Raw genomic sequence first — 24735 nt, 5'->3', positions numbered from 1 at the left:
TCGCCTTCGTAGTGGTTTGTAATTACAATTGTATTCCCGCCGGGGATTTAATCAATACGTTTAAGTTAGTTCGACGCTGGCTATAACCGCGTTAGTTATTAAACTGGTTAGTCTAGCCGAAATGGTGGTCCCAAAACTAATGAAATTTATGTGATATCAGCGCAGCTGCAGCTGGCACGAACGGTGACGATAATTAATTTGCAGTGTACAGAGATGCAGATCGAGTTTCATATCACTGATATGTGTCAGGCCCGAATTTTAGTTGCTCCGAAACAATACATTCACTCGAATCAATCGCTCCCTTTTCATACAAGCAAGTCAGGATAGGCGGTAGTGACAGATATTGTGAAGAAAATTTTCACTAATCTAGTTTCGTTTATACTCGCCGCAGGTGAGAATTTTTCTGTAAATATTTCCTGAGATCATGAAAGATTTTCGTTCCCAAGAAATGAAAAGCCTGACAATAAACTGCAACGGGACCAAGTATCATTTCGAAATTTTAACGTCAATCGATTTTTTCTACCGCATAACGGCCGTTTGTTGATTTCCATATAATATTATAACTAACGTCGATGCGAAGGTCGATAAAATGGTACAAGTTTCGGAGAAACATTTCGCTGACCGAATCCGTAATTCGTCTACAAGTATGCCCTTAATTTGTTAACGCTGATTTATGCAATGGTTACCCTCAGCATTGAAATATTCTAACTCACTTTGATATACAATTAATGAAAAAAATTTAATTCGGATGCGAAGAGAACTTTGAAGCCGGGTGCTTACAACGAAGGTCGCAGATATGCGGGCAATTCTATCGATGTGTGTACCTGCCTACTTTGTTTGCGCAAGACTAGGAAATGCATCGAGGTGCAGCGCAGTTGCAATTTTGCCCGCAAGGCGGCTTGGGTTGGAAAATTTTAAACATGGCGGTGCAACGCGGACAGGCGCACTCTACCGCGATCAATATAGCGCCTTGTTTAATATCAGTTCTCAAACTGAGTACAGCCTGTGTCAAGATATTATTGAATGAATAGAATGGTACCCTCTCCGATGCGTGATTGTATCAAGCCCGTGCACCTTGTGCGGGGACGAAGCGTACTAGCCCTTAAATTGAACACGAAGAACGGAAAACAAGATACTCTAGGGCGATAAAGTCTATGGAGTCATTTCTGGTCCAATAGCTCGCGCCTAGTTCCTACCACGATCAATCTGCACTGCATGCAAATTCAGATGCACTGCGGTAAAACGTTTCGCTGGTTGATTTTTTCACGGCACTAACTATCCTGATTTCTGCTTCCGCGAGGACGCTGGTCAATCAGTTACCGAAAATAGACAATTTCGGTTGACTGTAATATGGAGTAATTTAGAAATTGTCTGCAATTGGTCAGAATTTTCGTTTTAGCAAAACGTTATTTGTGAATTTCGGTCAGGAGTGGACTCCGAAAAAATTCCTGTCGTGCCTGAATCACCCTGCACAGCATAAATTATAATATATGAGAGGAACACGTGATTCTCGTTTACGCAATTTGCAAAATTCTACTCGACGAAGGACTCTGAGAGTTGGTGAACAATTTTAGAATTTAGTACCGGTGGAAGTAAAGTTGAAGTTCGAATTCACCAAGCTCCTCAAAGTTTCGACAAACTCCTCTCGAAAGCCTCTAATTAATGCGTTGAAAAATGGGATCGTACAAAGCACAATAGTAGACTGGTATTTGAATTAAAATAGGAGTTGGTTTACAAGGTGGGTATACGTATGTATAGCAATTTTTTTCTAACCGCGCAGTCCAAGTTGAAACCTCTTGTACACAAACGAGTTTTTAACGAGGCATAAAACGGTGCGAATATTTATTTTTTTCTCTCCCCGAGTCGAAAGCAAGTGAAAAAACGGGAGAAAGGGCGAGAGAAAAATTAGGGAAAGAAAAGGCATACATTAAATTTGACTTTTTACAATTTTACGGTCGCACATCGGTCCCCGCGATGCATTTTACGGCCGCGTTTGAGTGCCTCGTAAAACCGTAAGTATAAGGAAAACGACGGTGTGCCCTAGTATATTCCCTTCCCCCCCCTCCCCCCCTTGAGTGGGTAAGTGTAACACGTAGATTTTCCAGGGACAGGCACGCACATGCGAAATTGCCTGCTCTGAGACTATAAATATAAGTATGTACATATATATAATAGTCATGCCAATCTGTATATTTTAGCATAGATTTCCCCGTGGGTAGACGCAAAGATCATAAATTTCCTGAATTACCTATTACGCAATTAGCAGTTTTACTCGCTACTTCGGTTCAACCTGAGTAAATACGATATTTCACGTTGACGGACCAGTTTTCCCACCTATAGCTTGTCAAGAGGATTGGTTCGTCGGAAATAAATAATCTCTCTCAATTTCATTATGAGATCATCGTGCGTCAAATATTTATAATATTTTGATATCCGTAAAATACGAAGACTTCCTTACGAATACAAAAAAATAAGACTGGAATTGTAAAATTGTAAAAAAATATAGCTTAAATGTCGATAAACCATTTTAAATCGTTTCAAAATGATTCGAAATGAAGTAGATTCGTTCAATTTCACTCTGCATTATCTCATTTTGTTAAAAATGACTGTATTCTATGAAATCTGCAATGCAATAGATTTCCGTGTTTTTCTTCACTAGCCAATATTCAATATTGCAGGTTGATGGTAATAATAAACGTGGATGCGATGCTTTAAAATCAAACACTTGACATGATAAAAAAAATGTTTCGATAAATTTGGATTTGTAAAAAATAATCTTTTAGATAAAATAAACCATCGCAAAATTAACTCGATCCAATTGACAAAGTTTTCAACCGTCTTGAATCGATTGTAAATACAGCATCATTCGATATCCAAAGTTTTACTTATATTTCGAGTATTTTATATTTTCCTATGCTCAATGTTCGGACTATCTCATGACAAAATGAATGAAAAATGCAGATTTTTGGCAAACCAACCTCCTTAAAAATGTTTCGTCTTCATCGATTCATCACATTTCAACATTGGTCCAGCAACCCTCCACGAAAACCATTCCAAAAGTTAAAGCCAAGAAAACCGTCCTGACTTCTACCCGCTATATAAGGGATTAGCCGAGCTTTTCCCTCGGCCAAACGCGTAGACAATATAGATACAGATCTCGCGATGAATCTACACGTAACTCTGATTAGTATCGTCAGGCAAGTTTGTCATTTACCCGAACGAAATAGGAGGCACGGCACGTAGGGACGCGAGCACGCCTGCCGTGCGTAACGTGCGTGTTCTAAACAGGGTTACGGTTATTAGCAGTTAACGAGAAGGATCGGGTTAAACTAGCTTGAAGGAGAACCCATCGACTCGAGAGAGAAAGAAAAAATAATTATATAGTCAACGCACGAAGGTTGTCAACGAAGAGTTTTAAATGCAAGGTAACTAAACGTGTAACACGTTGCGACCGTTACACCTACTACTAATATTTGCGTTTTCAGCAGGCACAACGTTACGTCATCCAACAATTTTTTCCATTCATTGTTCCTTTTGAAGATGAAATAAAAACCGTCGCAAATGACTATGACAAACGTCCTGCTGTCAGATCCAAATATATCAGGACGATTAGCGCGCGAAAAGAAGCGAATGACTCGTGAGTTTTCATCAACATCATCATCAACTCACCCTGGGTGTTCCTTTCCCTCTACCTCGGCCTCTTTCCCTGAATGCTCCATCCCCTGTTTGCAAGTGATAGAGGTGCTGAAACATAGAAATAAAAAGAAATTGTTTGAATGTGAACATTTTGTTCAACACCCTCTGTATTCCCATGGAATCTAGCAGCATATGCAATCTTTCTCGTTCACGAGTAGCTGAGTATGCGCAAACACGCCTGTCGGTAGGCAACTCGTGATGCACTCATGTATCGCGATTAAACTAACGACCGATGAACTACAGAGGAACTGTAAAGAAAGGATACATTTTTTAAAAATATTTTCGTATTGACGTCATGAATGTTCCATAGAGTAATTTCCTGCCTGTTCGTATCGAAAATACACATACAAAATGACGCATTTATCAATAAGTTTCGATAAAATATAGCAAAATTTCCGTTTCCTTTATCCTTCACATTGTTTGTAATATTTTAATTTAAGCTTCTGTTAAAATAGAGTTCTTCTGCTTTCGTGATCAATTCTTTCGCTTTTTCAGCCAACTAGCCTGAGTTACCCTGATGAGTATTACACAAAAATAAAAGATCTTGAAATACTCATTTCCCTGAAGTTCCAATCGAACAGGGATCGGAAAAACTGGAATATCAAGCCCGAGAGGCTAATCACTCTCGAGTATACTTGCTTCTTACTACCTTACTTAATTGATTCGCCTTATCTATCCAAAAACTCGTCGGTAGTCGTCGATACTCGTATATACGAGTTTTTGTATTTTTGGATAGATAAGGCAAATAAGTTAAGTAAGGTAGTAAGAAGCAAGTGTACTCGAGAGTGACTATAGCCTCATACTCTGCGAGTGACGAACCCTGCTTTACCAAGCGTTGGTAACATTCCTGCGGGAGAGAAACACTGAATTACCGACGCCGGATCGGAGGGTAAATTAACGCGCCGTCGACAGATGTCGACAGAGCTTAACTTCGCCCGAAAGCGCCGCCGTAAGGAAGCCGGCAGCGGCTGGTATCATTTCGGAAAAACAAAGCCTGGCGATAGGCAACGATGTAGGCGCAAGCACAGCGCGCTTGCGCCCCGGGAAGAAAATAAGATAAAATTGATTTTTTTGCGCGCGCGCCACTCGCAAAATTAAATTACGACGCGACTAACGCATCTAAAAACACGACGACGACGACAAGTATTTCTCGTGGTCCAGTTTGAAAATCTCGATGCATAGATAATATTTAAAAGCTGAATAATACCTAAGCAACAGAGATTCGTGATGTGCGAGGGGAGAGGAGAGAGAATATACCTATAGTACGGGTTGAAGTTGAGGCGGGGCCAGGCGAGGCGAGGTAAGAGAGATAAGGCTGGGTGTTCAGAGGTGAAATTACATCTTTCGACGTTTTTCCATCACCGTGATTATTTAATTTGATATTTCAGGAAGTGCGCCTCTTCTCGAGGATGAGGATGAGAACGAGGCGGCAGAGGCAACGAGGATGCGGGGGTTATTCGAGCGCCAGCGTGAAATCGAGTTAAACTTGGAATTAGAGTTGCTTCCTTGATATTATATAAGAATATTTGTCTTCGCTGAATTAATTTAATATAAACTTGGTAAGTCTCTGATTTGCTGTATTTACTTCCAAATTTCACTCTCTCTCTCTCTCTCTCTCTCTCTCTCTCTCTCTCTCTCTCTCTCTTTCCCCTCCTGCACACTTCCACTTTGCAAAAACTTTATACGGCTGGTACGCTTAATATTCATCATTTTATTACTACAATTTCATTTCTACAACCACCTTATACACCCTCCATTGGCTAAAATCCCAATCATTTACAGGGCAAAAATAAAATACCCTTTATGATCACACAAAAAATAAGGTGATTGATAAATTTTTTGTCTTGTTTTGTTTTGTTTACTACACAAATTTTGCAAGCATCGAATCAAGAAAATTGAACAAAATTGAAAACTAGTGCAAAAAGCAGACCGAACTTTTCTTCGATTCGTGATTATATCAATACAGTAATCAAAGTCGAAAGGGACCAAGACAACAATATTCATGGACTTTTCCCAAAACGACTGAATAATCGCTAACACATAGTGTGTGTGTATGTATATATATGTACATATATATATATGTATAAGCGCTATATCATCTAAGCGCCGGGCGAACACACGCGGCCAATGAGAGTCGGATGATCTAATCAGGCTCTGCGTGCAGCGGTATGTTCGAACCAGTGAATATCGGGGTTTCAGGTGAATCAATGGACGAGTCTGAATCCCCCCCTAGCTCTAGCTTACAGCCGCTAGGCACGGCTGACCAACTGCGGACTAATTCCCTTTTACGCGCGTTACTCATTCGCGTCCGCATGCGAAACTACGCACATGACTGGCATACGCATACGGTGGATAACGTCGCCCGTTATATCGATATTTTCTGCACAAAGAGGAACTGTTTTTTTTTTCAAAATTATTCATTATACAGGAGCCTTCACATTTTCCACCTACTACAACATATGATTTTTATACAGCCTAAATTCTCTGCAGTATTCACGGTCCGACAAAGCGCGAGATTTTTTCAAGAAGAAATACTTTCAGAAGTACTGCTACGCAAAATTCTCGCCGAATTTCAGAAGCTTGTGCGCGTAATGAGATGTATTTTTTTGTTGGATCTGACGAATAATTGTGTACATAATTTATATCTTCTATGTTGTTATTACTTATTGTTCATCACAAAAGTTGCTGTTGAACTTTAAACTATAATGAGAAGATATATTTGTACATCTGACTTCGCTCAACAATTAACTCCCGTAATTTTTGTACAAAAACCAACAAAATATCCGTTTACTCTCAGGATAATTTGATAGGTATACGTATAGCGATAGGGCAGTAGAGTTTTAAAGAGAACGTATAGTTTTTTGAAATTGATACTTTACTCTAATTCCGATGCCAACAGTTATTAGCACTACTAAAATTTTATTACTTCGCTGATTTTTCTTCAATGCAGAATTTTCACGCATGTGGAAACTATCCTACACGAAAAAATAGACAAATAAATACACAAATAACGAAGACGTCTCGGCCGAAATAAAAGACAAGAACGAAAATGAGAAAATCCAAAATCAGCATGATTGCAATAAGAAAGGGGCTGGCATGCGTTTCCATCTCTGTAAGTATTTAATTGCCCGCAATCGCGACAGAGTCCAGATTTGAAACGCAAATGATTTTCGACTTTGTTCTTATTTTCTAAAAAGAAATTTAGACAATTTTGTTCGCACGTTGCCGAGATGCGATAATCGGCCAGAGTGCAACGAATCAAGCCTGACGAAAAGGAAATAAGGCAGGGTGAAATAAGGTGAGACTAGGGAGCATTTCCCCCCCTCTCGTTTCTCCCAAACTGGCTGTCCCTCTTCCTCTCTCTCTCTCTCTCTCTCTCTCTCTCTCTCTCTCTCTCTCGCGACTTTTCCCTTTCTCTTTCTGACCACGCACCTGGCAGAATGTGTTGATAAAGCCGGGCTCACATTTGACATTTGCAGTGAAACGAGCGATAATTTGTCGTAATAAATGATGACATTATTTTACCTCCAATTTTTCCCACATATTTCTCCTCTTCTACAGCGGTGGATAAGAATCTCATTTTTTTATTGTACCAAAGCCGAGCAAAAGAAAAGTGTCAAACGTGAACCCAGCTTGAGCGCATAACGCCTGGGAGAGAGGGGTGGATGTCCAAGACCGAGAGACAGGGCAAATGTCAATAACGGAAGAATGCACCGCGGCGGGTTCGAAACGATGCCGGAGGTCTTGGAAATTCCTGTCGCGAAAAGGCGCGCAGAAAAGGAGTGCCAATGAGAGCGTAATTAATCGAACGAGCCGAGGGGACTCGCGGGTTTCATTGGTTCAGAAAGAATCGATCCCGCTGCAGGTTCACCAACTTCGAAGACTCCGTCTCTGTTCTCAACGCCACGATTCTTCCCAGTTTCTTTGGCTTTCAGAAATTCGTCCGAAATACGTAGAAAACCGATCTGATTGCAATTTAATTCTCATATGTATATTGAAATTCGGTGCAGTGTTTTCACTTCCACTCTATTCTTATTATATGCCGTTCAAATTTACAGAAATAATAATTAGAGGTCAGACTCGACGAGCACTATTCTCAACAGCTTACACCTTAAAAGGAAAGATCTATTTTGATCCGAATAAAAGTCGACGATTGAATATGAATAATTTGCACGAAAATATTTCGATTCATATACGTGGATCCATCATATTATGCCTACTTTTTCTGTACCGCAAGGAAGATTATTTTTTTTTTTTCTAGACTTCTCTTCATGATTCTAAGATAACAGAGGCCTCTTATGTGAGTAGAAAAAAGCTCTTAACCGATAAAATCTGACCAACCATCAACCTAAGACCCGAAAAAAATCAAAAAAATGGTATAATACCTCCGATATTTCATATCAAATCATGAGATTACGTTCAATGTGAAGAGGTTCAATTCGCGCGCATCGCTGATTTTTGGCAGGATTCTAAGAGCAAAAAAAGAGAATTCGATCGTGACTGATTCTAGATATTTGTATCTAGCACATATTCATTTCACACAAATCGTGACTCTGGGAATGATTTAACTGCATCGCGAAAAGCTGAAGAGCATTCTAATTTTTGTTTCTTCGTCGCCTGAACTTGATTCCCAATTTTATTCCCACCCTTCGAAGGTAGGCATGACGGAGGCCCAAGACAGGGAAACGGAGATTCGAAAATTTAGCACCGTGGGGTCATATTTTAATTTTTCCAAGACCAAGGGCAGGCAGCAGCTTCCCTCCGCAAGAGACAGAAGCAACGGCGAGAATGAATTATTTAAAATGGCCAGGCGTTGTTGCGTGCTCGGCCTGCAAACTGGCCTGATGACACTATCTCCCCATTGGGATCTTAAAAAATACAAGAAGTTCTACCGTCGTCTTTGCGGAATTCGCAAAAAGACGCGGCAAGCCGTTGACTAGGAACCCGATGCATCCGAACGCAACGTTTTGATTTTTCTCGGCACGCGAAAGAAAAAAGAAAATAACTGTTCTTCCAAATTTCAACGGTGAATTAAATTGGCAATTTTACGGCGTTAGTTGTTAAGAAAATGCATCTGCAATTGTAAGCGTATTATTACCAAGCACGAGAAAAGTGTAGCACGTACATACACCGCATCTTTTCAGCCTGAAAATTCGGTTGAGAAATAATTACAATGTACAGTACCGATATTTTTTGTCTCGAAGAAATTAATAACACGTAATTTGATTTTTTCCCGAAGAAACAAATGCTGTTCTCGCGAAAGTTTTCGTTTACGACCGAATTCATCCTTATTCCGAGCTACGTTCTGACAAAGAGTTTCTTTCCTCACCGGATACATGCAACGTATTTATAAGTATCGCCTGCAGTTAATGTTTGTTACACGCACACTTTGTTGAAATTTTAAATACCCACTTCTCCTTCTTTTTTGCGTTGAAATTGTATTACCAAGTTGGTTAAAATAAGCGGCGAGACGGTGGTACATAAAGGTATGGTACATGGTGGCGGGTGCCAATTAGAAACACGCGCGCGGTGCAGCAGCTGTTCCGATTGCCTGATAAGGTAATTAAAATATTTCCGAAATACATTATACCCACTTCTTTTCACACAAAGGACGAAAATTGAACGAAGGAAAATAAAATTTAAAAAAATACCAGATACGCTCCGTTTGATAAAAGTCTAAAAACACAATACGCTCAAATCGATCCTCGTGCCTATCTGATATTGTGCAAAATAAAAATATAATAACTCACCAGAGGCATGTCGTATGATACATATAATTTGAACGTAACCGTACAGTACGTATGTAATACAGGCGAATAAGGAAAAAAATATCACGAAGGTTGGCACGACGCTTTTGCCTCTGTGCAATATCAATCGCATTTTCTTCCCTCAAGCTATTTTATAACACGTCAGAGATCAAATTTTAAATCAATAAATCTTTTTCACTTCAACGGATGTGTAAAGAACAGTTTTCACAACGATCCACAAAAATGATGTTTCCCGTTTGAAGATGTCCTGATAATTTTGTGTTCACGAATAGAACTGCGAGAGGAACCTTTTTGAAACAATACGATGTACCTTTTTCCAACCCCGATTGCCGTAGATGACTAGATGAAATTACGAGGTCACAAAGTTCTCCGAATGCGTCAAAACTCAGAACGGATGTATTCTGTCGGCGATTATACCATTAGATGCAATCAAATGAATAACGGGGTTTCAGACACGAGTGATTCTCAGATAAAAAGAAAAGAAGGACTACCACGTGCCATCGCCAGGCCCTACTTCCTGTTTCAAGTGGTTAAAAAACCGAAGGAATTAAGCGGAAATCCACGAACATACATACAATATTCAACGCGTTCCCTGAGTCGTCGAACTGAAAGAAGAAGAAAAAAGAATAAGTCCAAAGACAAGAAGCAGTGCGGAATCATCCGGACATTATCACACCTATCGCAGCATGTGCATCACGACGCATTTCGCGCAGGTAGATAGTAGACTATCCGGATAAGGAGAAGGCCCAAGCATATGGACCAGACAGCTTTGTACGGCGTCTTCAAACAGACTAAACACAGAAGCAAGTCCAAATAGCTAAGGAAAGGAAACAGCATGGCGACAGCCGTCCGTCGTATTTGTTTAAACTCGCATGACACCGAACATTTGCCCCAGAAGTTGGAATTATAACCAAACATGTCCCTCCGCTCGGACGACGGGACAGTGGAAGCAGAAGGAGTCGTCGTAATATTTTTCTATCTTTCCACAATTTTTATTTTCTTTTTTTTTCACTTTCTTTCCTTCTATCTATCCTCTGTTTTTTCCAGCTCCACGCCTCGTCTAGATTCATCCCATGCACACGCAGTCCACAACCGTTTGTTTCAGACCCCGCATCGCCATGCAGTCTTTAACGTTTCTACGGAAAATACGTATACCTATGTATGTGTATACACATATATATATATATATATATACATAATTCAAAGGAAACGCCGAAGATTCCTCAGCGATCTACGCCGCAAGACTCTCACAATCGCTGGGCTACGCGCCCGGCTTCGTACGTGAATCACTGATGCATCGTATACGAATATTATATTGTACGAGTTCAGCGGATCTATCGGAAACACGACAAGTTACTCACGTCTCATACCGTGTCGGTATACTTACACCTCAAATACGATGTGTAACGACCGTGTAATAAAGTGAATATGAAAAAAAGGGACGGAAGGCGCGCGTTCATTTTCGATGATAATTCTTAGCAGCCAGAACGTAAATTTTTTTTCCGTCTCCTCTCTCCCTCTCTTTCTCTCCCTCTCTTTATTACGCTGTGCCTCCTCTTCACCCCGCCGCCACATGATTCGTATTCGTCACGGCATGGTATTACAGCTGCCCCGGGTGCCGCGCCATCGCGGACGAATTTTTATTTGTATCTATAACGTGTATACGTGCGCACGTACGAGAGCTGCAGGATAAAGAGAGGGAGGAAGGGAATAATAAAATCAAAAATCTCCCCGGCAGCATCCGGGCCTGGCCGTAGCTCGTCTATACCTACCGGCGTACTGCACGGATCATTGAATGGGCCGATTTTATGGCCGAGCATAAAAGTTTGCCCATTGTGCAGCCCGACGTATCGATGCGACGATTTGGCATTCGGTGAAAGAGGGGGGAAAAAAACAAAGAAAATCAGGGAGCCAAAAAAATGATTGAAATCGGAAAAGTAAAGCACGGCTTTGTACGACCTCCAGTTTGTTGTAACGAATGGTCATTCTTTCGATACATAATTTGTGGGAACAATTTTTGGAAGGATCGAGCTACACAGAGAGATATTTCCAGTTGCGGTTACTACATAGTCCTTAACCGTTATCATTTTTTACCGCAACTGAAAAATATAGTTCTGGGTGGAAAATGAATTTGCTTTGTTGCAGCTGCAAACAGGAAGTCTGGTACGTGTCGCTATTCTTTTTGATTATGGTAACTCGTACTAGATTTTCTTGCAACTACTACTATAATTTGCTATCGATGATTCATTTAGCCGAACAAGGTTTAAGAAACTAATCATATTTAATGTTACAATATAACCCAAAAATATGGTACTGAAAATAACGATTACGTACTAAATAGTTTGTTGTAACGCATTTTCTTGTAATTTCTGCAACGATGCTTCAAAGCGTTGTTCATAACGACACCTAATCTACTAGAACTCTCTACTAACTTCAACAAACGAAATATCTCCAATTGCAGCCGATTCAACCCATACGTAAAGTGGATGGTCTGTAATCAACTGAGTTAAAGTCCATTTCGAGTTTCGGCCGACGACTTTCGTTTTGACCAACAATTTCACAACGACAGCTGGTCGGCGGCTGCGGGAACCGTTGCTCCCATTAGAAGCTCGACGGTTGAAACTTGAAAGTCTACCAAGGGACAGGTTGACGCACGGCCGACGAGCGAACGAACGAACCAACCGACCAACCGACTGACTGGCAAAGGTAACATACGTCGATTTAATCATTTCTTTAATTCTCTCTCCCGCTTTACGTTCAAGTCACTTTGTTCTTCACCAGCATTAATCATCCGCCATTAAGATATTCGCGAGTTAACGTTGCGAATTGTCCAGCGGGCGAGGAAAAATGACATTGAAACGCGAGCGACGTAAGCGTGCAGAATTCTTTGTTCGGGGGATAAAAGTGCTGTACACTTTTCATCCGAGACTATGGCAACGCGTGTACCTAACGTGCACCGTATCGTGCACCGAGTTGAATATAACGTGATTCGATACAACCGAGAATATATTGACCGTCGAATCGACGACGCAGCCATTAAGACCAACTGTCAATTTTCCCCGGAACGACAAAAAGCACGAATGACGCGCGATATTTTGGCAACGTATTGCGTTTCTCCATGCGCGTAATAATCGTGCCCCAAATCGGTACCATAAGGCACATGCATGGATGAAGAAGAGTTCCCCGTACCGAATCAGAGCTCAGGGTCCATCGATTTTGCTTTTCGGTACAAAAGTAATTCGAAACTGTTATTTCTCCTCGTTGAGAACGCGATCGGTTCACGTCAAGAAGAACAATGTCGAAAGAGCGAAGGCATAGAAATACATATTCCGAGTTCGCTTGAACATTTTTACAAACGATTTGGAAGTGGCACTCAATTTCGATTTGTTGGTTTCATCATTTTTTTCACTTCACTTCGGATACTAAATTGTAAACAACCGTCTGGCACACACCCGCGGTTACCGGTTACAATAATTATTTTTACAGCATTTCCGAGTACGCTTAAAAGTCTTTGGGCGCTGCAGTCGGTCGCGCATGAGCGCCTTTCCAGCTGGCAGCCTGCAGAGCTGGGGTCAACCTTCTGACACAAGGGCGCCGCTTATTCGGGCGCCGATTTACCTAGAATACATTCGTGGCTATACTTGAGCCCTTACTTCATACAGGATGCAGACTCCCGGCTGTAGTCTCGTCTTTTTTAACGCTGCAACTTGTTTCTTATAGTCCTTTGATGTGTAAACGCGTATCCTTCAAGAGTTGCGGACATTGCCGGTACACGCTCTTGGAGGAAGTATTGATGTGTATGTATGGTAAACTCTTTGGGAGAGTTTTTGAATATTGCGTGAGGATTTTTACCACTGGACTTATCTTGATTTAACAAGCGCGCTTCATGCTAAACGTAAACGAATTAAGTAAATTTCAAATAAACAATTCAACCGAGTATTCTGAGATTCACCCGCCAATAAAATAAGATAAACTTGAAATATTTCGATCAGTTAAAATATCAGGGAACTTACGCAGCTACGAAATATAAAATCAAATTGAGATTAAGATTTGCAATTGATTTTACCACAAAATTCAAAGTATACATGCAGAAATCGTCGTCGACACTATCATATTTGATACGGAAACGAGCTAAATCGCTGTTCGAAATTTTATCCACGATCAGGGACCAAAAAGAAAAAAGAAAAGAAAAACTATATTACATTCGAAATTCTCATCTCCCGGGCTTGCGTTTTAGTTGAGATTCTCAATTCTCTTCTACCCGAAGGGAGTTTGCGAGAATATTTGCATAATATGATTTTACGCGGCTGATAATTTTGCAAAATTATACCAAGCTTTGCAATAGTCAAGGCTCCGACAATCCTGGTCGTAGCTACCCGAAGAGAAAATCAGTCTTCTAAGCCTCGTTATTTTTTTCATGTTATTTAATATTTACACGAATATTCCGGGCAGATATTTCACGGTCGATAATTTTTATACCTGTGGCATAAATTGAACTACACATCGTTAGCAATGATGAGAAGAGAATTTAGTCTTCAAAATCTAAATTGCATCGCTGATATCACTTACACACCGATACCTGACGTACGAATATACACACTCCAACGATTCAATTTGCAGAACAAAAAGTTTCGCGCGGGTATAACAGAAACAATGAGATTTCCATTTTGTCGAACAGTTCGGTAGACGCAATCTGCTACCGGTATAAAATACCGTTCGGAAAACTCTGGGACACTTTTAATTATAAGCCCGACTGTCGAGGGTAAAATGAAAAAGTGGTGAGAATTGCGGTTATTGCTATTGCTATTGTACAAATGCTTGCTGTCAACATTTGTCCGCTTCTTTTCACTTTCGTATATTCGCCATATTAGCACGCATATACAATTTGGAAAAGAGGGCGAGCAAGTCGTTCTCTCGCGTTCTTATTGAATCCTGACCTCTCCCAAGCCAGTATTTCGCATCTCCCCTCGCATAGATCTACTATAAGCCGACCTCCTCCTCCTCCTCCTCCTCCTTTTCCTCATCTTCATCCTCACCCTCATCCTCTCCTCCCCAAGACCGTTCCCCACGAGTTGCAGGCGATCAAGATGGATCTTAGGGTAATCCTGCCGGGGTACAAGAGGGACCGAGGCCCACGAGCGTATAAGCGATGGGAGCAAACGAAAGAGACATTTTTTTGTCCAAGAACCGGCAATCGTATAGAATTTCAGTAATATCTTCTTCGTACTTCCAGGCAACGCCGTTCAATGAACGTGTCTACAGAAGCTCGGGAAAGGAAGAAGAACACGAGGACGTGAATCATATGGAAAAGCAGCGCGACGATGTTGGTAAAGAGCTAGTCTTGTTCTAACTCGGGGGTTGGTCGCCGCGTGCGCTACCCGACGTCTCGTTTAGCTCCGGCCAAAACCCAGAGGAGAAGAGAGAGACTCGCCCACGCGCCCCCGATTCAGGGGGGTGAGGTTTATTCTTGTACCAAAGCAACCCCATGGTGCACGCGTATCGCAGCGCGTCGGGTGGCGTCGGGTGACGTCGGCATCGTCGATTCCGTCGGCGTTGAACCCCCACCCGAGACAAGCCACCAACCCCCTGCAGACTTCCTTCCGCGTTTGTTACCGAAAATAGATCCCACGCAAATACCCCCGGCGACTTCTATTTTTCCCCGCATTACATACCTAGGCATATATAGATACGCGCGCGTCTATACAGATTTATTTAGGGCAACGGTATTCCTGGGAAGGGAAAACTGGGTGACATTTGTCCGCAATAACGCCATGCGCTGATCCCTTCCACTCATCCGAGTCGTTGAAGGTCTTCTTGTAGTTTGATGAAAATAATCATTCTTCGAGCACGATATTTATTGATTTTCACGTCTTTCTATTTCAAGGTTAGGGAAAACTTTAAACGATTTTCTCACTCGCATTCAAATTATGTACTCGAAGGCAAAATGATTATTAAATGACGTATTTGTGACTTCAAATGTGTATCTATTTGTTGGAGAATAAAGGATTCAATGGACAACCATGTGCGTGAGACATGATACGAAAAAGAGCATTTCTGATACTCCACCATTCTCCAAGGAGAGAAGTTCGCCGTTGAAGACGTATGCGCCGAAGTGGTGGGCAGAAGGGACACGGGACAAGTAGTATTTACACGTATATAAAACAGCGGGTGGATGTGCGTATACAAAAGTGTAAGTACGGTACCCCAAATAGTAGCAAGCCGCGCCTAGGAGCTGTCAGCGGTAGAGATATCTAATCAAACCGTAACAGTAGCTGAAGATAACCTCGGCTTGGCTCACCCTCAGCCCCGTAGTTTATGACCGACGCTGAGCAGACCCAAAATGCTAAAAAACAGATGGCTTATAAGGAGAAGCGAGTGCTGCGTTTATAGCTGAGGAAAGCGCACGGAGTTCGTATCAAGACTCAAGGGCTAAGCTCAAAAGCAATTTAGCAGGTGTAAACTGTAAACTGGCGCGATGAGAAGCGCGACAGATGTGATTAAGGTCTGCCCCCTCTCGTGTGTAATCAACGTACGGTAGAAATTGCGGTATAAATTAGCGAAGACTCTGTTAGACTCGACCTAACGTATGTAACAACGTCGAACTGGAAACGGGAACCTTATCAGACGTGAAGCTGTCAGTACCCGCCGGATAATCCGCGCAACAGAAGTCATACTCACGTAGCGCAAAGACCCTGAAATTCGTTAATTTTGTCAAACGAACAGATCACGTTGCTTAGGATGTGATCGCATGTCGCGGAAGTGAAGAACGAACCGCTGAGATAATCCGCATGAGTTTTATTTTCTAAACTGGGGTTGAAAGTCACGTTAATATACGAAAATAATAGGTTGCGCCGGGTGCCGGCTCACGTGACATCAGCCGTTGGGCATTCCAAAACATAAAACACGTGGATGGTCCACCACGTGGATATGTTATTGTTTTGGGTACAGTGGGGAGCGCAAGGGTGTTCTTCCTGGGGAGGGTAGTCGGAGGATGAGGGGCAGAGGGAAGAGAGGAAGAGAGGAAGAGAGGATCGGAGGGTCAGACACCCCACGGCCGACCCTCCGGGAGGGATTTCATTCATAGCCCCCAAACCCCGGAACGGCTGAGGAGTCAGGCCGAGGGCAAGCGATACATTACCACTAGAAAAGGGTAGCAGACGCTCCGAGGCACGTGATGGCTGGAAAGGGGACTCCGACCGACCGTCTGCTCGCACGATCCTCTTCGCCGGAGTTTGACCATTCGGTCATTTGACGTCTTAATATCAACCAAGTCCGCGATAAGGGATTCCGGCTTCCTTTTTTTCATCCCATTTTTTCCGCTCCCTCGATCTCAAGCTATCTTCTCTTTCGCTGTACGCCAGCTCCAAGGTCACCGTGAATACGGAAAACAATTTACAAGCTCACACTGACTGCCGTTGCAATTCGTTAAAACGAGGAGCCCAGACTTCATCTACGCTCGTCGTTTCCTCGAGCCGAATAGGGAGGAGAGATTTTGATGGAAAGTAACGCGAGACCCGGGTCATGGATCACGGGCATGTTCCGTTTACATCTGAGTAAGCCTCCACGCCACCACGTGCCGAGAGATCAGTCATCGGTGTTCTCCTCTTCCTTCCCCCCAGTCCCGGTTCCTCGAGAAGAAAGTCTGCGCCAGGTGCCCTTGAGAGTAGTGACTCGTGCGAGGGAGTGGCACGCTTCCAGATAATTAACCAGGACCCCCGTTTTGGGACCCCTCTCTAAACTCCAAAGAACCTTTGAGAATCCCGAGACCGTGGGGGAGAGCAGCGATGGCAACAGCAGCAGCAGCAGCGGTGGCGGCAGCAGTCCCCTTCAGAACTCAAAAGTGTGGCACGAGCCACCGGAGAGTAAGGAGGAAAAAGTAACCACGACTTCTTCCCCGGACTCGGATACGAGCGCGTTCCCCCCATGGCATTAAAATACGCTTCTTAACGACACCCCAATTAAATGCAATATAAAGCGAGGTGAGAAAAGAAAGGGAAAAAATTCAGGAAAATATTTATCTCGCGACACGTCGGGTTTTTTTTTCGACTCCGGCTTCCAAGATTTTGGGTGAGAGCAGAGAGCCGCGTGGATCCGTGTCGGTGATGGCGCCGCTTAGGAATGCGAATGTGGTGGTGCGTGAAAGGATACAGTCACGGCGAGGGAGGCGAATAGCGAAACTGGGAAAGGACCGGAGCAGGAGGAGGAGGAAGAGGACGAGAGAAAGAGGAAGCCTTCCGACCCCCGCGGGACGGACCGTCGTCGGGATGGAATAGGATTTCCCTGACCTGTCCTCGACCATGACCCGGACAACAGTCATAACACCACCCTAACACCTCTCGGCTCGGTGCTGAGGAGGGTCTTTCCACAACTGAGGGTCCCGGTCGCCCGCTACGTCTGGTGGTTTACATTTTATCGCACCCCCTTGTCTGAGGGATCGCTTAGGCGGGAGACGGGAAATACCCCAAAAGCTGGAGGGCGAGGGTCGAACCCTGTATTGTTAATTGGCCTGTAATCGCGAAATATGAGGGGATATTTAGGTGCACCGAATACATCGTCTCTGACTTCGCCCAGCTCGTGCCGTGCTTTAATCCACCTGGGTTTTCAAATCTGATCGGATATCCGGGTATCGAATGATGCGGGAGAATCTCTTCCGCACGTCGCGGGTCTCGATAAGCCCTTTGGTTGTCCTTGTCGGTAACGGATATAGCTCGTGTCCCACTTCCACGAGACGCTAGACGGTCACTGGAGGCGCGGTTTATACGAGTATATCTGACGCTGGAAGAGATTATTCAAGTAGCTCAATTCCGACACCCAAGGACTCTCCGTTCACCACTTCCACAACGGGCTTATTGCGCTGACTGTACAGTCTTTTCTTTCCATTTATTACACCTTCGTGAATTAACGGCCAAAGTATTAACGCCGAAATACGATGCCAAGTTTCGAAAGCAAAGTACCTCAGACAATGTGTATATTTTTTCTCCGGAAATCTCTTCAAAATCAGACTTACATAATTTGGCAGTAAAATTCCGACGGGCCGATTGGTTTATTGCGGAAAAAAATAACGATATTGAATTACACACGTCGCAAGGAAAGCCTAAGAAGTTTCAGCTCCGTACAGCTCTCTGTATATCTAATGAGTAATGACGATGGAAATCGAGTTATCTATGGATCTGAAAGAATTCGAGGAACCTGAGAACGTAAATTAACCTCGTGTTTGAAAAAAAAAAGAACGAAGAAATTCAACAGCTGAGATCCTGTACGGTCTTAAAACGTATAGCCCGACATCGGAAGGATCTGGCGCCCAACATAAATCAAAACGTCTTGCCGAGAAAAAAAGCCGAAAACAAAAAAGGCTGGAAGGTAAAAAGAGAAAGAGAAAAAAAAAAATTAGGACAGATGGTGATCCCCACCCAGAGCATCTTGCAGTCGTATAACCCGGCCAACCTATCCTGCATGTATGTAGACACAAACACGCATTTATACCACCGCGTGTATTAATTCCCAAGGCACAGAAACGGTGCAGCGGTCTCCTTGTAATACCCAAACATCCTAACGATTCGGAAGACACATCCCCCGCACGATCTAGACCTCATTTATCTTACGCCTTAGTAAAACGATGCCTCGATATTACTCATACAGACATCCTAAGTTTCTCGTACGACTTTCACAGGGGTATTTAACAAATTTTTTGGTTCAATAAACGAAGAATGGTACTTCCAATATCCTCCAATTCATTCTGTCGGACTTTGTTTCAAATCAAACCGCCGATCCAACTTAGTTACGACTTCCACGGTAACGTGGTTGTTCGTGGATCATCGGTTGAACGCACCTAATAACAGATTTGAATATATCGTTTAACTTCCAGTCGATAGCTACAATTAAACGAGCATAGATGATGCAACGTAAGTTAAATGAGAATGAAATTTCGGCCTGACTTGGTATAAAATATGATAATTCTAGTGTGGTCTTGACACCAGGTTCTCCGAATCGAGATCGAGATGGAAATGAGACAGCAAAGCGGAGCGGGCTTGTTAAAGCCGCGGTTAGGGAATTCTGACACGGGACAACGCTTAATCATCATCCCCCGGTCGAAGCGAACGGGGCTGAATAAAACAAACAGTTTCATCGGGGTCACGGTTAAGCGCGGACATCGCACTTGGCGAGGTGAGTGCGGGGGTGGAAAATCGAGCCAGCTAACGTGGCAGCAGAGGCGGTTATTTCTGAACACACGTAATCGTGCACGTAGGTGGGCCGCGTACACAACCCAGAGCTCACCCAAACAAACCTTTGGCAGCAGGGTCAAGGCTTCCAGCCCCGTCCGAGGACCGGCATCTCATCCGCCCCCCGAGAGGGCCAGGGTTCAGGGGTGGCGGTAAGCCGACCGCCTCCCCCTTCCGGTTCATCCTCCTCTCACTTTCGCCCAGACTATAGCCGCGGGCGTTCCAGACAATGAGCCGTGTTTGGGTGTGAACGTAAAACGGTAACCACGTGATGCTTTTGCCCCCGCAAGTTATATCGGGGAAGGCCAACCGAGCGGCTTCTTCGATTCCGGGACGTCGGAGCTTTTCCGAAGGCCCGGTTCGGGCGGGAAACGCGCAACGAATCGTCGGCGAGACGTGAGTCACTGCGCGGAATGTCGGGTCCGATGCGGAATGGGTTTGTTGCTCGTGCGTTTCGTACCGGCTACTACGGTATCCTGTAATGTGCATGCGTTGCATCGGCGCGACTGGAAGCATCTCTTTCTCGCGAGTCAATTCTGGCTCTTTCTCTCTCGCTCTCGCTCTCGGGCCACGCTAACTGTCTATTTCCTAACTTAATCCGTAACTTCCGATGCCGCAGCAATCTGACATCCTTTTTTATTTTCATTGGCTCCGCCGGCACTCATCGACCGACGGACGGACGGACGGACGGACGGACGGACGGGCGACCGACGATGGGCGATGGGCGATGGAACTTGTTCCCAGGATTTTTCTATCCGCGACTGAGCGACCCAACTAATCAATTTATGTCGTTGTGGCGGTGCTGCGCGACCGAGAACAAATTGGCCGGCCATGTCAGTTGAGTGCGGCTTCCGTCGTCCACGTTACAGGTTCATAAAACCTGTTAAGTACCACGCCAAGCATACACGGTGGCACTTTAATCTTTACTCAACGTCAAACCAGCCCGCGAGGCTCCGCGTAGTAATGTTGCGAAAAAAAAATTCTCCCCTCTACTCCGCGGTAAAACAAACTTTTTCATTTTATTCTTCACTTAAAGCCACGTAAATTAATCAACCGCGATGTAAATTGTTGCATAAATCATCATTATCTAGATAACGGAATTATTTCATATTTTTACATTCAGATTTATACCTATAATATACAACTTAAAAGACGATTATGTCCGTTAACGAAGAAAACTCCTTCGCTAATCGTTTGTTAATGAGTTTGGATCATGTTTTTGGTTTTGAAATCTCGCCCCATATAGAAATGCAATTTAAATGCTTAACTTTCTCTACTCTTTGCATTTTTTCTAACAATTTGTAACCAGCATTTCTTCAATCATTAGAATTATCAAAAATCTCGGAATAACAATTAACCGTGTAATTTCAGGAAATCACCAACTTCAAAAAAAAAAAAGAAATAAAAAACGTTACAGAATTATTACACGAGGATTACCAAAATTTTTCAATTTCAATGCACAATGTATGCATGTGCGAATGTATCGGTGATTTGAAAAAATTGACTCACAGTTTTGGTATTTTGATTTCTAAAGAGTCGGACGTTACGTAGAAAACTGAAAAATAAAATCATTCGCATATGATACCCATTACCTGCAGCGTGGAATGACTAGCGCAAAAGAGGTGCCGGCGTTCCCACCCGAATAATAATTGAAAAAGACGCGCATAATACGAGGGTATAGAACTTGGAATAATTTAATTCAACCGATGTGAAATACTCGAAGGACCTAATTACATAACGGGCATACTCGAGAATTCGCTGCACCGAGTAAGGTATAAGGTATACATATATATACATATACATATATACACGTATAGATAGACCGAGTCGACTGCCGACATTTGCATCGAGTTATGAAGAAATTCTTCGGCTCACCCGTTTCGAGAATGCTGAAAATTTTAATTAAGGGAGGATAAAAGAAGAGGCGGAGATAATATTAAGAAGATGGAATAATTTCAATTCTTGACTTTTCGGTTCAAGGCTTACACTCGCGCAGAGAGAATGGTCAATAATTCCGAAAGCACTGTGCGACGCGGCGTTTAGAAAATTTCGAACCACACCGCCGCCGAGAAGGTTGAACAAGTTTGGTGTTTTCGTATACCGAGCGACTCGGGGCAGGAAGAGGATGAAAAGCGAGTAAAAAAGCAAGCCGACGTCGTCACCGTGTCCTTAAAGGAGAACTCCTCGGGTCTTCCTCGAGTTAGATTGGTGTTAAAGCCTTGACAAATGCGGGCGCGTTATATACAGCCGTGGGAAATGGTACCAAATATATTTTATTCCCTGCACCACCCTTATGCCTCGAAAGAGAGAGAGAGAGAGAGAGCGAAAGAGAGAGAGAGAGAGAGAGAGAGAGTCCACCGCCATCATCGCCACCCTCATGCCATCCCGCGCCCGAGTAGTCCCGGAATTTACTCAGCGATAAAAGAAGATTCAAGACTCGTTATCTCAAACGTCCACAAAATTATCTGTGTGCCGCGCCGCGACGAAGCTTTAGGTGGCAGCGCGTCCAGAAATCATGTAAGTAATTTTACCGTCGCTCGGGCACAGATAACTCGTCGTCCAGGGAGGTTCGATCGTTCGCGAGGTGAGGAAAAGAAACGGTTCTTTCAATATTTACCTAGATAAGTACGACGATGCGGCGCTTCGTACGCGATGCCTAAAACCCTGAACTAACTCCGTCGAGCGCGGTTTTGCAGAAATTAGCGTCGTTTCTACGTGGCCCGAATACCCAAGACGACGATGCGCGCATTCTGGAAATTGTACTCAAACGACGGAATCTGGAGGCGGGACACATGTTGGAAATGAATAATCATCAACGGTCGTACCGTGGTTACGCGTTACGAGCTATACAGGAAACTACCCGCTCCATAACAGGGGAAAAGGTCCTGGCAGGGAACCGGAGGAACACGTGTGACGCGTGTGAGAAATCCTGCAAGGAAGGAATTCGGTCAGAGCTAGTCTATTTTCGGAAAACGCTGCCACCGCTGCCGGTGCTGCTGCTCTCGCAGACGTCGCCGAATTACGTTCCTCCACACCTTGTTGTACTTTTCGAAAAATTTATTCACGTTTACCGCGACACGGAAGCGAATCGGAAAATCGATTTTAGGATAAAACTAATTTCCGAAAAAAAAATTAGCTAATTTAACAAGTGGCAATCTTTTTCAACGCCTCGCTTTGGGCAACGGTCGTTAGAGAAACGCTTGAGGGATACCCAAAGTTTTTGGGACAGAGTGTCCACTGATCCATGCAACTGGAATCCTCTCACTATTCTCTAGTATTTTTCCTATCTTCCGACAGTCTCGTTGCTTCAATTCATTGTTCTATACGTAGGTACCGAACGAAATGGTTTTTAAACTTCGGTCAAGCGCGGCGGAGCTGGAGAACGATCAACTCGGAAAAAGTGCGTTCAACCTCGTGGATGAACAGGATTTTCGACCGCTCGAGTTTGTTTGCCACATCGTTCCCCGGATTCAAAATTCACCGGATTAAAAATTTGCGCACATCCAAAACGGCGCTTGTCGCACAGCCACAGGAGTTTGTAAGCGTACTATACCCAAGTAGGTACATAACGCAGGTTTGCCTGACCGCAAACAATACGTTCTCGGTGATTTAGTAACTAAGGCCATTATACGCGCGAAGATTGAGAGCGTCTAGTACGTACGAACGGCGCGCATAGAGTATGACTGTCCCAGTGGCGAATGAGCGCGTAATATACGTCTGTAGGTTAATGCAATTCGCTCAGATCTCATTGCTGGAATTGATTGAGTCGCTCTTTCAATATCGCGATTATTACGTGACCCTTTGAACGAGAATAAACGGCTTCAAGTGCGAAGCGGTAGTTTCGTTTCATCCCTCGCGTTTCCCCGTTTCACCGATGTTTGCCTTCTTTTCGACAAGAATTCGTGTGAAACCCCTTCGTTGTTTTGGGGCGTTCGCTCCGTCGCAGATATTATCGCGTTTTAACCGCGTGAAGAAGGAGGAGGAGGTCCCGGGATCTGCCGGCTCGGTTCAGATTTATCTCGAATCTTTCACCCCTGGCATGCCGGGTGGTGATTATAGGCTGCGAAAGTTCAACACTGCAGGGCTAAGGCCGTCTCCGAGAGGATCCTCCGCCGCTGTGCCATCTGCGGATGGAACCAGGCGTGTAAAGTACGCCACGCGCAGACACCTATGTGTCCCATGCGCTAGGATATACTAGATCCCTGACAAGCTCAGGAAAACGGCGGCAGATGTTACCGAGGCTAGAGGCAATTGGAAAACCGGTCGTGTTGTTGTAGCTGCTGACTCTGCCGCTGCTTTCGCTCCGTTGCCGCTCTCGCAAATCGCTACGAAAACATTCTGATCCCAAACTCGAATGATCGTCGCTATCTCTCGTGACTCGTTTGACATCGTTGCGGAAGACCATGGGATGCATGCCTCGCGTTCTTTTTTCAAATTTTTTTCTTTCGTTTCTCGTCTCACCTCGCCCGCGATCTACAATTTTTGCACGATTACGCCAGAAGGTTTCAGTTTCTTCCGCGGAACGTGTACCGCGACTAAATGTTTGTGCGTTCGAACGAATTAGACGAAATTCATGAAAGGATAATGGGTTTGTACGCGTCGCTACGCTTCTGCCGTTTTCGACAGTGCAAACATTGCAACGAGTGTTAATCGTACCGCTCGCTCTGTGCCGCCAACACTACCTGAGAATCGCCAAGGACTCGGGGAATCGAGAACAAAATTTCTCAGTAATCGACACAGGCATTCACTGTCCGGTCCAAGCTCCTTCCGATAACTCATCGTTGAGCCGGTATAAGCTCATGTTTAATCAGGTTAAATTTACCGCTTACCAGCTCGCTTCGAAACCTTATCTTGCATACGAAATGTGGAGTTTTGCACTACAAACTTGTAGATTCGAACAGAAATTTTATGCGCATTACTTCCGACGGAGCGTGGCATGCAGTTCCTATTCGTAACTTGGCATTACCTACATATTCTGCGAACGTATTAAAGGAGCGTGGTATAAAATTATGAAACATACTTCGTATAGTTGGCCAGTTTTAAGAAACAGT

At 43.7% G+C, this 24735-nt stretch overlaps 1 protein-coding gene and 1 long non-coding RNA gene across 6 annotated transcripts in view; one reads left to right on the top strand and one right to left on the bottom strand.

Annotated features, from left to right (window-relative positions):
• LOC124175539 (DNA N6-methyl adenine demethylase-like) overlaps positions 1-24735 on the bottom strand; it is a 93908-nt gene that overhangs the window by 41005 nt on the left and 28168 nt on the right. For all 5 annotated transcript variants that reach the window (XR_006869193.1, XM_046555909.1, XM_046555921.1 and 2 more), the window contains exon 2: positions 3670-3744. Coding sequence is in view for 4 of the 5 variants with exons in the window: in XM_046555909.1 (XP_046411865.1) it covers positions 3670-3744 (75 nt within the window). In the remaining variant the exon portion in view is untranslated. The remainder of the gene's footprint in view (positions 1-3669; positions 3745-24735) is intronic.
• On the top strand, positions 4736-5267 carry LOC124175570. Its single transcript, XR_006869202.1, has 2 exons — positions 4736-4996; positions 5085-5267. It is a non-coding gene; the product is annotated as an uncharacterized LOC124175570 (long non-coding RNA).

Source organism: Neodiprion fabricii, chromosome 1 (assembly GCF_021155785.1).
Source record: "Neodiprion fabricii isolate iyNeoFabr1 chromosome 1, iyNeoFabr1.1, whole genome shotgun sequence".
In the NCBI taxonomy this organism is placed as follows: Eukaryota; Metazoa; Arthropoda; class Insecta; order Hymenoptera; family Diprionidae; genus Neodiprion; species Neodiprion fabricii.
The sequence above is the reverse complement of the archived record's forward strand: the minus strand, read 5'-3'. Positions and strand labels throughout refer to the sequence as shown.